Consider the following 14,225-nt stretch of genomic DNA (forward strand, 5'->3'; position numbering starts at 1 on the left):
CCCCCCCGCACACACACACACACACACACACACACACACACACACACACACACATCCCCAAATACTACTTTTTTTTTACATATACTAAGAGCTTTAAGGGAGATTTCAGTGTGACAATTACGGACAGTGCCCAGACTGTGTTTGTGCTTTCATTTATTTATTTATTTACCTTACCCAAAAATAGTTTGTACCATCTGTGCAGGTTTTGCAAAGAGGCGGCAACATTGAAAAGGGAACAGAAAGTATTTGATGGTCTTTATTGATTATTATTGCTGTGATGAGAAGAATGAGGGATGCACCTACAAGAGGGGTGAGCAAACGATCTACTCCATTCTTCGACATGGTAATTAAAAAAACTTGGCCGTTCATGCTATCTTTCATTTTGTATTCCAAATAAACACTTTTACTTATATAGTACATTTACAGTTCTTAGTTTATTTTTATTTTAATCGGTTAATTGGTTTTCCATAATGAAATAATGCAACAATGACTATTTCTATATTATATATGTGCGATAAATATAAATATAAATAGTTAGACAATATAATCTATAAAAAAAATATTACATGATTTTTTTTAATCTCATCTACGAAGGAGCTGTCTCCTATGCCGGTTTGAAAACAATAAAGCAGAAAAGTTTATCCACCCATGGTGTGGTTAATTCACAATGTTTTCACACAAATCTGGCATCCAGCTCCACCATCTTGTCCAAATCTTTGCGCACATCCCGGTAGGCCTGCAGAACCTCCTGAAAGTCGTCCCAGGACAGACTAAAACATTGGCATTCGGTCAGCGCCTTCACCGTGGCCAGATGTTTGCCTCTGGTCAGCACGCATGCCTCTGTTCAACACACACGCACACGTGCAAGGCAGAATCAAGGCCACGAGCAAGCACTGATGGACAAGCAGAAGTACCAATTACTGTAATCTCAAATTAGAGGATTTTTTTTTTTCAAAAAAACAACCCTTTTTTTCCCTCCTAATGTGGTAAAGCCTGCTAAGCAAGGAGAAGGAATTAAAGTCTGAGAATTAAATAAATCCCCCCTAACTGGAGAAGCTGCAGCATTTACTTGGTGTTTGAGAGGATGCTCACATCATAGCCGCAAGTGATGAGTTCCAAAGTACAGTCAGAATGTTCTTTACACTTGACACCCACTACTTTGAATTCAATAAAATACAGTGTTTGTGAGGTTTTTTTTTTGTATGCATGTAAATTATGATGAGATGCGCATGCTTGTTATGCTCTTTTTATTCTATGTCTTTCGCCGGAGCAGGAGTAACGTTCCAAGGTCAATTTGACACTTGTATTGACAACATTATTTAACTGATTCACTGCCACTCCAGTTTAAATGGATCTTTGACAACTATAGCCATAAATGACAAGTGATTATTCAGGATCATAACAAAGGATCAATGGAAGGTATTGCGCAAACGTTGGCATCACAAATGCTAATGTGTTTTTCATCCTCCTAACCAAAAGGGGGCAACACATTACCAGAGTGTACTAAATACATTTACACGACATTTATAATCTGACTTCAGAAAGAACGTCCGTCCTTCCCGTAGCACAACAACAAACAGCAGGAACAACGTCCCCGTGGGGAGGATAATCCATGAAAACCTGCTGTTCACTTTCTTAAATCACAGTTGCGTTTGAGGATTATTACAGAGTTTTGCTGGAAACAATTTGAAGAGAGACAGATGATGACGGAGAGATTGGAAAACGGTTCACACGGCATGACACACAAAGTCACCCCTTGTCTCATACAAACAACTGCAGAAAAATCATTATCTTGCAATCTGGATTATTGCATGTGTTAAAGCACGGAAGCATGTTTCAGTTCATACATCTGTTTCTCTATAGCTGTACCTGTTCCTGTGTTTCTGTATGTTTAGAACCAACTTTTTACTCATTTCTAAAACTAATTTCTGTTTCTGTACTTTAGTTTCTGTCTGTTTCTGTGTTTGCATGTATATCTGTATCTATACCTCCCATATGTGCACCTCAGTATCTGCTTACATACCGCTGACGTGTGCACAGGCCAACAGTTTTAAAATTCAGAGTGAGCCAAGTGTACCTCCGAAGAAGTCTCCATCACAGAGCTCCCTGTGAAAGTTCTGGTTCTCCTCCAGCACCTGGCCATGGTCTATGAAAAACATGCGATCCCCCGGCGCATTCTCCCGCACAATGACATCCCCCTCCTGGAAGACCTCGTAGTCCAGTTTCTGCACCATGCTAATGATCACATTCTCATCTTTGTTCCGGAACAACGGCATTTTCCTGAGAAGGCGGCTGCACATCACTGTCAGGATTTGCTGGGGCAAAGAAGTCCAAAGAGAATTGATCAGTCCTTCTTGCTCGTTCTTAGGAACCACAGTATGCATTGCGGGTAAAAGAAAAATGTGGGTTATTGTTGCTACCTCCTTCAAGGCAGACGACACGGTGTGCATGACCTCCTTCTCGTCAAACCATTTGCCTCCGTAGCGTGCCTGGTAGTAGTTGGTGATGCGCAATTGCAGCTCTGGTGGGAGTTTCATGAAGGTCATGTAATGCTCCAAGCGACTCATCTGAGAAGACGGATCCACTTTTATTTTGAGGAAAGAAAATCGCTAACAGTTCTGGTACCGCTCTATCTTAAATTGTTTCCATATCTTTTTTCTGTACTTGATCCAATACATGCTTCTTTAAATATTTACTATTGTTTTATGTATTTGTTTGTTACTACCACAATCATCTCGTTTCATTCAATATGAATAGGGTTGTGTACCTTGCTTTTGTACTCCTTTGCGGCAGGGTCAATGTTGGCGATCATGGCAGTGGCGTTGGCCACCAGCACCGTGTACATCAGGCACCCGGAGACCATGCTCACCATTACGATCCACATCTCCACGTAATCTACGACAGCATGACTGCATTACAGTCACAACCACAGTCTGAATGTTCTTCTGGTGCAATTCATGAAAGTCAAAGGAAGAACAAGCTCAGGTTGTGCTACTTTCAGGGGGTCTTGAAAGCTATGAAGATAAGGAGGGACGAATGTCTCAGCGGAACCTTTTAATTCCAGAAATCACACTTCGGCTAGAGAGATCCTTTCGGAGGTTCAAACTTGGTTCACATTGGTTTAATCGGAGTCAAATAAAGTCAAGTCAAGACAAGAGAAGACAAAGATAAAAGTAGTTTTAAGAGATCCTGGACCCTCTGGTGCAGGTTTTTCAATACTGAACAAACAATAAGATTAGGCAGCAGAAGTAAGTACCACAAACTAAAAAATAACGTTTGGAGGATCACTGTATTTTGACCATGGAAAGCTTTTTTTTATTTACATTGTCGCGTACTGTGATGTTTCGAAGCAAAATATGTACGTACTGGTTGGAGCATCCATGGATCCATAAGACAATGCAATCATCTGCGAGAGAGCCCGGAAGACCCCCCAGGAGTACTTGACAATGACAGTGGCATTCTGGAACAAACCATTTCAAACTTTCATGTGAGACAAACACATCAGATGTACAGTAGGAGCCAAAAAGGGAGCGCACCATCAGGTTTTCCTTGCGGACCCAGCAGTCTGTGGGAAACTCCTCAAGCATGGGAACAAAGTACTGGATGCAACCATTCCAGTGGCATAGCAGGAAGATCATCATGAAGAGGGACAGGATGCGAAAGAACAGGCGCACCACCTCTAAGTTTGCGTTTGAAACCTGAGGAACAGGTCACAAAAATTTTAAACAAGCATTTTATTTTCATAATTAGGAACCTATAAAGGTCTGAAATAGAAATCTTTAGTTCCAGGAACTACAGGTTGTACCTTTGAGAGGTCAAGGAACCTTTTGGTATCTCATTAAAAGTAACATCAAAAAGTTCCTGGAAATCTTAGGTGTGAACACCAACTTACTTTCTCCACTTCATTGAAGAAGCGGACCAGCCTGGACACCCGTGCCAGTCTTATGAGGCTGAGGATGCGCACGAACATGAGGATCCTCATCATCTTGGTGGTCTTGGAAGGGTTGTCATCACTGTGGTAATGTAAATCCTAAACATAATCATAGACTATCATTATCTGTGTTTATTAATATAATAAAAATGCTTCTGGTTACCGCAAAGAGCAGAATGTATCCGATGGGGAAGGCAGCAATGACGTCAGGGATGAACCAAGTTCTCAGGTAGCACACTCGGATTTGTTTGATGTCTAAGATTGCTTCCTGGGGCAAAAAAAAAAAAAAAAAGAGAAAAACAGTGTTCAAGGTCACTTTCGGTTAAAACGTTTAAGTTCAAAATCCTCAAAAGTCACAGTTCATCAATGAACACTTTCAATCGTAATGAACAGCAATAGTGAAATTGTTGTCACAAAGGACATATTTTCAATGTTCCGATTGAATGTAAGTCAAAACACCCATTCATAGGTTATGAGTTGACAAATAATAAGGACTATTTATTTTTTTCCCCAAATAGCCTTATTAAATATCATGTTTTACCTCCACATGCTTATACAGTAAGTGTCTCATAGCAAAATGCTAACTAAGCATGACTAGTTGAATTTTTTGAAAATGTATTTGTGCGCTGTCTGTAATCTCGGAATGCTCCATGTTAGAATCAAACTAAACGGTAGAACCCCTGAAATATTTACTAGATGTCCGCCAAGCACTTTTGGATCCCGAGCCATCAGTTGAGAATCACAGCTGCTGAGCATCTGTAATCCTGCTGTACGTCCAGGCCTTCTCATCTGTCACCTGACTCCATAACACAGATTAACAAGCCTGGCCACAGAGATCATGCGGCAGAGCCCGCACACTGTCGTGAGAGCCGTTAAGCCGGGTTTTCATCTGTTCACCTTTGCTGACATCCAACCGGCCAATCACCAGAGACCCGTCTTCACTCTGTATCGTGCGCGCATGCTAGGCATGCGCCAATCGGAACATTTCACCCCTTTCTCACGAATCACTCGCATGCGTTTTATGCATGCAAGCATTTTATGAACTCCCCAATGGGCCGATCCGATGCCGGTTTTTTTACATTCTTGGTAAATATTACAAAGGATCATGTTCTACAATTACTAACCCTCCTTGAAGTTATCACACAAGCCTAAACTGAAACAAAACATCATCTGGAAAGCATAAAACAGCCAGAGGGCGGTTTCTTGACCTCTCCGTTCTCGCTGATGATGCCCATGCGGAAGTTGAGCGCCACGTCGATGAGGAAGAGCGTGTCTGAGAAGACGTTAAAGCCTTCCCAAGCCAGCCCGCTGGTGCCGTCCAGGAAGGCAATCTCCATGGGGATGCCGATCAAGTTGAGGAAGGTTATGGCCATCATGCCCATGATGTAGTAGCTCCTGTGGGAGAGGGAACATCATCAAACTTGGAAGTGAAGGCCATGCTAAACACACACACACACACACACACACACACACACACACACACACACACACTGCGTATATATCTATTACAAGGCTCAAATAACTGTGTGTGATCACCTTACTCGACTCAAAAGAAGACTGCAGGGGAATCATGTTCTTCCGACGCTTTCTTCCTGGAATTTGTGTCCCACAGTAATCCTGAATGTCCCCCTTCACACACGGCTATTATTAACACCTCGGCTTTATTAATAGCTGAAAATGTCTGCGTGCTCAGCATATTGCTACAAATGGGGATCGCGGCATTGTATTGCTTTCACGTGTCAAAATGACTTGTGGTTGACTTCTTTTGACACTTGCGTGACACTTAAGAATGTTAATAATTGAAGCGCCCTGTCGTTGGAGTGTTTTATTTCTATTACGTGTCAGGTTTAGGAGGTGTTAACTTTTTTCACACATCTACCACCCTAAAAGCAACTACAATATGAAGAAATATACTGGATGTAAATCTGATGGACGGATGGATGGATGGATGGATGGATGGATGGATGGATGGATGGATGGATGGACGGATGGATGGATGGACGACAGATGAAAGAACTAATCGATGGATAAACTGACAGATGGATGGCTGGATAGATAGATGGATAATGGGATGGATGAACAGATGGATGAATGAATGAATGATTGAATGAATGAATGGATGGGTGGCTGAATGGAAAGGCAAATGGAAGAACTAATGGACAGATGAACTAATGAATGGATGGATGGTTGATGGATTAAATAGATGGATGAATGGATGGATGATAGCAGATGGATGGCTGAACAGATAAATGGATACATGATTGTCGATGATGGATGGACTAATGAATGATTGATCGAGTGAATGAATGGATGGATGGGTTGATGGAAGGGCAAATGGAAGAACTAATGAGTGGATGAACTTATGCAGTGGTTCTCAACCTTTTTTCAGTGATGTACCCCCTGTGAAATATCTTTTCAGCCAAGTACTCCTTAAGCAATACAAAGCAGTTTTGGGTTTAAAAAAACAAAACAAAAAACCACCAGTGTCTGATTTTCTCAACTTTAGACCCTCTCAAACTTCATTTGTATTGGTCCACAAGAAAATAATCAACCTAAAGTGTCCTCTTACGCATCATAAAAAATATTTCTTATCAAAAAGAAATATCTTATTTATTAATAAATATTTTTTCACAAAGAATAATCAATATAAAGTGTCAGACTTGTTCTCAAAATATAATTAAAAATAAATGTTTGTCCACAGAAAAATATTAAACTTTTGGGATGATAGTAGAGATTGTTTTAATGAATAAATCATTAACTTAATTATTAAAAAATATTTGTCCCCAAAAAAATAATCAACATAAAGAGTCAGATCTAAAAAATAAATCATTATAAATAAATATTTGTCCACAGAAAAATATTAAACATACGGCATCCTGTTTTTGGATTACAGTAGCAATGTCTTCACAAAAGTAAATTCTTAACTTAATTATTAATAAATATTTGCCCACAGAAAAATATTCAACTTAAAGTGTCCTCTTTTGGGATCATAGTAGAGATGTGTTCACAAAAATAAAAGGTTGTTAAATTAACTTGACAGGTAACGAGTGGTGGCACCTGACACGTTGGCAAGAAACATTCTAGTATGGAGGGAGAATCGGGCTTTTTACAATAATAAACTTGAATAACCTACTGAACATATTTTTTTTATGAAAACCTAACCCCTAACCCTAACTTACATTAAAGTCACTGAACGTCAGTTATTTTTAGACATGAAGTATGCAAATATTTCACTAAGATTCAGAGCAAAAAGAAGTTTGCAACGGTGTAAATATTTGCGTGCATACCTCATGAGGCTGAACGGATGTATGACGAAGACGCCGCTCTGCAGCTGCCGTACGCACTCCTTCTCCACCGCCACCTCGCTTCCGTACATGTAGAGAGATTGGCGGTTCTGCTGAGGCAACAGCAGCGCTCGCCACCCGCAGGCGGCCCGCTCGCATCCCGCCGCCGTCCCTTGAGCCCTTAGTCTCTGCATGGCCGCCGCAGCATGACACGCTTTCCTCATCAGACCATCCCGTCTCCACTTCCGCGAGTTTTTCTTCCAGACTTGTACTTGTTCAAGTGGTGTTTGTCCCGTTGGTCTTGTTATTTTTCAAGTTCTGTTCTTCAGTTTTTCTGATTCTTGTTTTTTTTTTTTTTTTTTATTCCTCTTGGAGTAATTCTGCTCGCTGTTGCTTCATGCTCTTATTCTATTTCTTCTTTTGGTATTCTAGTTGTGGTCTATAATTTTGATTTTTCTTATAGCTTCTTATTCCCGTGTTTCTCTAGTTCTTATTCCTCGTCCTCAAGTTTGTCTTGTAATTTTTTAGATTCCTGTTCTTCTTCCTATTTCTACTGATTATTGCATTATTGTGTTGATGCTTTTATTACTTACTTTTCTTTCCGTTCTTGAAGTTATTCTCGATTCGTTTTTCTTCTCATTCGTCTTCATATTTTTAACCTTTTTCTTGTTGTATTTTTTTAAATTAATTATCCTCTTTCAGTTCTTCATTTTTTCAGTTTTTTATCTCTTCTTAATTACGGTTTTGAGCTAGTGTATTTTTTATAGTCTGATTTTGTTAATAGTGCTTTTCTAAATATCCTCCCAAAATCTTCTTGCTCTTCTTCTCATCTGAGTTTTTCTTCCTGTATTTCTTGCTCCGTCCAAGCTACTTTTCCTTCGGAGAGCTCAACCTTACTGAAGCCGCGTGGAGGCGAGGTGAGCGAGGAGGATATCCACTCTCCTCCCTCCCTCCCGGCCTCACCCCTCCCTCCTTCTCATCCCTCTCTCTCCTTCTCTCTCTATTTCTGCACCTCCCCTCCGTCTCGTCAACTCTTTCTCTCTGTGCTCATCAACTATTCACGAAGTGACTTTGGTCCTCCATGAATCATGGCGAGACACTAAGGTCCACTTCGTGTTCATCCTCGAGCGTCCGGTGTGCTTTTGTGTGTTGATGGATGGATGGATCATAAAGGAATGGATGGATGTTAGATGTGTACATGGATGTTGGACACATATACACTAGTTGGATTGATTTTGGATGGATGAAAGATAGATGGATGGATAGACGGATGAATTTATGGATGAATGGTTAAAAGTTGAAAGGATGGATGGACGTTGGGTAGATGGATGCATGATGGATGGATGGGTGGGTGGACGGATGGATAAATGGATGAACACCACATGGATAATAAAAAGTGGGATGGCTGGATGATCTTTGGATGGATGAGTTGAAGGATGGATAGAAAATTGATGGATGAATGTATGATGAACAAAAAGAAAAATGATGGATGATGCAGAGATAAATGATTGATGGATGGATATTAGGATGGATGCATGTTGAATAAAAAAGATGGAGAGATGAATGAATGTATGCATGTGTGTCTATACTTGTGTGCATCCGCGTGTGTGTGGGAGAGACTGGTGTGTGTGCGTATGTCCGTGTGTGTGTGTTACAGCCATATGTGTGAGTCTTGTGTGTGGAAGAGTGAGTTCAGTCTGGGACATTACATTTCCATCTTTCCTATCTGGGATGTAATGAAACACTGTCTTTGTTACCTGAGCACTGCAGCAGCTCTGGGTGGATTCTTTACACTTTATTAAGAGCCTGACACGAGACACATGCACACGCGCACGATGTCAGTTATTTCATAATGTTTGTTTTTGCTTGGATGGATTAAATGCAGCTGTGGAGAAAAGGAGGATTAACTGTGAGGTCATGCCAGTTATAAACTATGCTAATGTGTTCACTAAGGGTATTTTGCTGGATTATTGTTTTATGGTACATCAGTGATTTTAGCAGAACCCCCTCTCCCAAAAAAACAAGCAAACAAAAAAGAAGAAATCCAAGGTGTGACCAAGAATAGAGCAGAAGAAAGTATGTGGGCTTCAAACCAGACTAAATGACTTTACGTACACTCCTAAACGACCACATGATTCAGACTAGAGCAATAGATTCCAGGTATGATTCAAACCGAATTGAAGTGTGTGTAGAGTTCATAAAGACTAAACCTGAGTTGATTCAAACAAGACCAAATGAAGACAATTATAATGACAGAAATGGATTGAAACTATACGAGACCAGACTCGGGATTCAAATGAGAGCTAGTGATTGGCAAATTGTTATCAGACCAGAGCGAATGATCCAAGATGTCTATCAAATTGCATGGTGTGGTTCATAGCCGATCAAATTACATTTTATGTTAAATCCACTGGGAGCGATTGATTAAACCAGTGCACTTGACTAAATAAATCAATATTAGGTATACTTAAAACCAAGCTGAATTACATACAAGAGTAATTATTTGCAATAAAAGCAAGTGAGTCAGACCAGAGCAATGGAGCCAAGTTGGGCTTCAAACCCCAAATCGATTTCTTTAGAATAGAGCAAAAGATCTGGAGATTCCTCATGCGTTCTACCGAATTTCTATGTCAGATTCATACTCACGCTTTGTCGCCATATTTACGTGTCTTTTCCTTTTATTGCCAGTGAAATTCTGTCCAAGTTTGGCTTTCATCAAGCTTTATTATCACGGGAGGCAATTTCTTGGCTGTAGACGCTAATCAGCGTGCTTGGAGAGACACAAGAGCAGCTGCTGATTGTGTAAAAGCCTTTGAAAAAAAAAATCGTGTAAGGCAACATGAGGACTTTGCAATGTCTGCAGGAGTGGAGAAGAAAAAAACCGGGTGAATATCTGTGAATAATATACCTATTTTGCTTACTTGTTTGTTTAAACAGGGCACAGCTGCCGGGGAGAATGACTCAGGGCTTTTGCCTGCTTACTCCTGGATTTTGTTCTTCTGCTGATGCACAGTGTGGACATAAACACCCACTAAAACATGCATGCATTTTTCATATTTCAATACTCCCGAGCCTGCCCCCTGTTCTATATTTTTCCTCCTGCCGCACAGATATACTGTACACAGCATCATGCTTCATATGCATTTTTTTTTAAATAGTAAACACGGTTTGGTTCATTTAAGGTCTGTGTTTTGCATTTCTCTTCTGTTCATCAACCCCCCCCCCCCCATCCTGTTTCTCTCTCTCTCTCTCTCTCTCTCTCTCTCTCTCTCTCTATCTCTGTCTCTCTCTACATCAGTGCTGCACAAATAGTGGGACGCCCCCCCCTTGGGAGGGTCATGCCAGGGGGGGCACAGATGGCCCCAGCGAAAGAGGCTTTGTTTTGGTCATGTGTCAAGTGTAATTGCAATCAAAAAAGAATTTTCTTTTTTTGTTTTTTTTGTTTTGGGCACTTGGTTATTTTTTCTGTTAAGCTGTCACCCGTATACACGCTGTAAAAAGTAATTAACTGTTGTTGAAAGTTGATTTATATTGCTTTTTCTTTTGTTATTGTTAAAATGATACAGGTTTAGGGATACTTATTACTGCTCTAAATACAGGTTCATGGTATTGTATTTTATTTGGCGTTTTTATTTGTCAAAGAGAAAATTCCTAATATTTTAAAAATTAAAATGTATAGTAAATTATCAGTTGGACTTGAATTGAATGAATGAAAGGACGAAAATAATGTATTTCATTGTAACTACTGAATTGTGTGGTTTTTTTTTAACTTCATTTGTTTGAATTGGTGAAATATATTTTCCTCTATTTTGGTTACAGGTTTTCTTGACTTGCATTATTTAACGAGTCAGAGATGATCTTTTTACATGATAAGCAGTTTAGAAAATGGATGGATGGAATTTGTTTCATAATTCATCAGTTAAAAATGTTCGGCCTCATTCAAATAATTACTTGAATTGAAGTGTATTGTGCTTCTGTCAAGTCATTTTCGCAATGTCGGTGCACTGTACCGGCACAAATACTTCAAATCCCACAAGTCTGTGCTGCCAGCGGATGTGATCACGTGACACTGCACCGGTTGCTTCCTGTTCCTCAGAGGTGACAACGTGAAGCACGATCTTCCGCACGGTGTGCTGCAAAGTAAAGTCGAAGACCACAAAAGTGAGTTCTGCGTTTGTTTTTTTCCCCGTTGACGTTTCGTCTTTCATGAGCGTAGATGCAATAACAGCGGTTTTCAGGCACTTTCAGAGCCTGACGTCATGACATTGCTCGAGCTAGCTGAAGTTAGCGCCTTACTTGCGTTATGTAATGTAGGTTAAAAGAGATTTTGTTCGCATAAAAAGCAACGCTGTGGAACTTGTCGCGGTTATTCCGTTTGGTTTTGTGCGGCACGTCGTGACAGTTGATTTTAAGAGATTTTTTTTTAACATGAGTTCGTGATGTGCGACACACCTCCTCTTTCGTCACACTGACCCCCCCCCCCCCCCCCCCCCATTCATACAGGGCAACTGATTTCAGTAATGAATCAGACCAGTGCAAACGATCTAACGTGTAGCTAAATCGCAGGCAAACATGTCTAAGGAAAATATCTGAGTCAGACCAGAGCAATCAATCGTGCATTATTCAAGACAAATCAAAAGAACCGCAAGAGTGATTCACTCAAATTGTGTGATATCGTCAACCATTCAGACCAAAGTAAATGTTACTATAAAGTGCTCGTTCATGTCTCGTTGTAGGTACGTAATGTCGACCGTATCCGCCGCCGCCGCGGAGCCCACCGCCATCACCGAGGGCGACGAGCAGAAGAAGCCGCTCCGGCCATGTTGCGCTTGTCCTGAAACCAAGAAAGTCAGAGACGCATGGTAACCAGTAACAAACTTGGATGACCGAAGTACTAATTATTCAAATAATCCTTTGTGTATTTATTTACTCCTCAGCATCATTGAAAAGGGCGAAGAGAACTGCACGGAACTCATCGAGGCCCACAAAGACTGCATGAGGCAGTTGGGATTCAAGATTTAATTGTTTTATGAATGAGCGTGTATGAATGTGTTTGGTAAGTAAAGTCCCGTGAGTTATCGTTGTCTCAGCTTGTCAATCATTTAGAAACCAGAACGATGGATGCAGCCCACGCAAATTGATGGGAGATCTTCCAAATTTTGAGTGATACTAAAAGTTTTTAAAATGACGATTCTGATGAAAAGCTAGGAAACTGAATGATTTAGAGCAGAGTAAAGGTTCTTGTCTAATTCAGACCAGCTTAATCGATCTCAGGGTCAATTTAAGCCACTTTGAATGTCGTCAAATTGCAATTACAGTGAGAGCAAGTAGGGTGAATGATCCAGACCCCCAAGTGTGCTACTCAGACCAGATTTACCGGTTGTGGGTGTGATTCAAACCGGTTCAAATGACCGATTTAGATATCCTGCGGTAATCAGACCAGATCAATCGTTCTTTGATGTGATTTAAACCAGATCGAAAGAGTTAAATAATTAAAATGAGAGTAGGTGAGCTGAGTGTTACAAACCAAAGTACCTCACTAAATGTATGATTCAGACTAAAGCAATCGAGCAGAGGCGTCATACATACTAAACAAAATTGTTAATGCGAAGCACATTTAATGACACAAAAAAAAAACCTCCCAATGAAAGCAATGGGGATTCAATCTGTGATTTGTTTTTAAAAATGTTTTTTTTGTGTGTCTTTTGTTTTGAAGCACAAATGTTATACATTACAATGGTTGTAAATGAGGTGCTCAGTGTACGGCCAGAATATTTGGATCAACACCAAATGGATTCAGTGATGTGCTGTCAAGTGGCCACATGAAATGCTAAATTTAGCGCGTTGAACTTGACTATAGAAACGCTCACCCTGCAGTCTTATCATGACACACACACACACACACACACACTTATGATGCGTGTAACCTTTTCATCTGTTCCCCCCTCAGCAAAATGGATCACAACAACCCGGGAGATTTTGGAAGGCCGAGACGTTTATTTATTTCTTTTTTTATGTATGGTGATCGCTGCTTTTGGAATTTGAATAAAAGTTCTATGCAATCATCTCCATGCTTGAAAAATGTCTTTTGAAAACGGAAGGTGAATTATTAATGCTGCGTAGTCTTCCTAAAGTCTGTGCCCACTTTTTCAACCTTGGCTGAATGGTTGGCGTCCCCGGTATGCACTCAGGCTTTTAAAAATAACTTCAGGTCAATACTTGACATATCTGCATTCTTCGGTGTAGTGGACCTAACACTATTTTGTCCTTTACAACTGTAAGCCAAGGACTAATAAAGATGTCAACGCAACAGAGGAATTAAGTCAATTCAATGTACTGCTTGATATTTAATTTTAGGATCTTTTTTTTAAGTCAAATATTTCTGAAACTATATAACTTAAAATACAAATGAGTGAGGCACACTCAATTTGAGACCTTTTTTTCAATTTATTTTTGATGGTGGCTATTCCCCCAAAATGCAACAATATACTACATTTAAAATGACTAAAACCAAAATGTTTGAGAATCCAACATGTTTTCCAAGCAGAAAAGACATATTTTAGGGGTATTTTCAAGCTGCCCGGCATAAATCGCAAAACACCCGTTTTATTTCTGGCTCGACCGCTGGAAAAAATTGCATCAATAACGTCAACGTGCAAAACTTAACATCATAAAGGTGTACTTTTTGCAGAGTCACCATAACCAAATTTAGCAATTCACTTCATGTTCCAATTAATTTGCTCTTAATTTGAAAAGGGAAATGTACCGTTACTGTCACAACACTAAAAAGTGTGTGTGTAATATATATATAATATATAATTCGATTGTTGTGCTTTTGAATGGGCCATTTTTTAATGTATTCAACAACGGATGACGTGACGATTTCTCAGACCTCGGCGGCGGTCTGCTCTACCCACTCAGCGCCCTCGTTCATGTCAGTTGAGATGGCCAGTTAAGCACGCCAAGCAGCAGCAGTGGATATTTTTACTCGAAATTCGAGCTGCAGCAGC

The 14,225-nt window shown here is 40.2% G+C and overlaps 2 protein-coding genes across 4 annotated transcripts; one reads left to right on the plus strand and one right to left on the minus strand.

Annotated features, from left to right (window-relative positions):
* Positions 1-241: 241 nt before the first annotated feature.
* Positions 242-8,127, minus strand: LOC148423577 (potassium/sodium hyperpolarization-activated cyclic nucleotide-gated channel 2-like). 3 transcript variants are annotated; one of them, XM_088416104.1, is made up of 11 exons: positions 7,219-7,285; positions 5,473-5,560; positions 5,140-5,326; positions 4,095-4,199; positions 3,893-4,030; positions 3,537-3,698; positions 3,367-3,460; positions 2,768-2,895; positions 2,421-2,567; positions 2,078-2,315; positions 242-840 (listed from the first exon to the last, which is right to left on the minus strand). In XM_088416104.1, the coding sequence occupies exons 3-11, from the start codon at positions 5,311-5,313 to the stop codon at positions 674-676; spliced, it is 1,353 nt and encodes a 450-aa protein (XP_088272230.1). In that variant the 5' UTR covers positions 5,314-5,326; positions 5,473-5,560; positions 7,219-7,285; the 3' UTR covers positions 242-673. The 3 variants fall into 3 exon arrangements, with proteins under 3 accessions (XP_088272230.1, XP_088272229.1, XP_088272231.1); XM_088416103.1 differs by lacking the exon at positions 5,473-5,560 and having other exon boundaries at positions 7,219-8,127; XM_088416105.1 differs by lacking the exons at positions 5,140-5,326; positions 5,473-5,560; positions 7,219-7,285 and adding an exon at positions 4,625-5,132.
* A 3,100-nt stretch (positions 8,128-11,227) lies between these two features.
* On the plus strand, positions 11,228-13,282 carry cox17 (cytochrome c oxidase copper chaperone COX17). The gene is made up of 4 exons (XM_088415382.1): positions 11,228-11,376; positions 11,952-12,077; positions 12,153-12,271; positions 13,166-13,282. The coding sequence occupies exons 2-3, from the start codon at positions 11,959-11,961 to the stop codon at positions 12,235-12,237; spliced, it is 204 nt and encodes a 67-aa protein (XP_088271508.1). The 5' UTR covers positions 11,228-11,376; positions 11,952-11,958; the 3' UTR covers positions 12,238-12,271; positions 13,166-13,282.
* The last annotated feature ends 943 nt before the right edge of the window (positions 13,283-14,225 follow it).

This window comes from Hippichthys cyanospilos, chromosome 5 (assembly GCF_059441005.1).
Source record: "Hippichthys cyanospilos isolate Australia breed blue-spotted pipefish chromosome 5, RoL_Hcya_1.0, whole genome shotgun sequence".
NCBI classification, from domain to species: domain Eukaryota; kingdom Metazoa; phylum Chordata; class Actinopteri; order Syngnathiformes; family Syngnathidae; genus Hippichthys; species Hippichthys cyanospilos.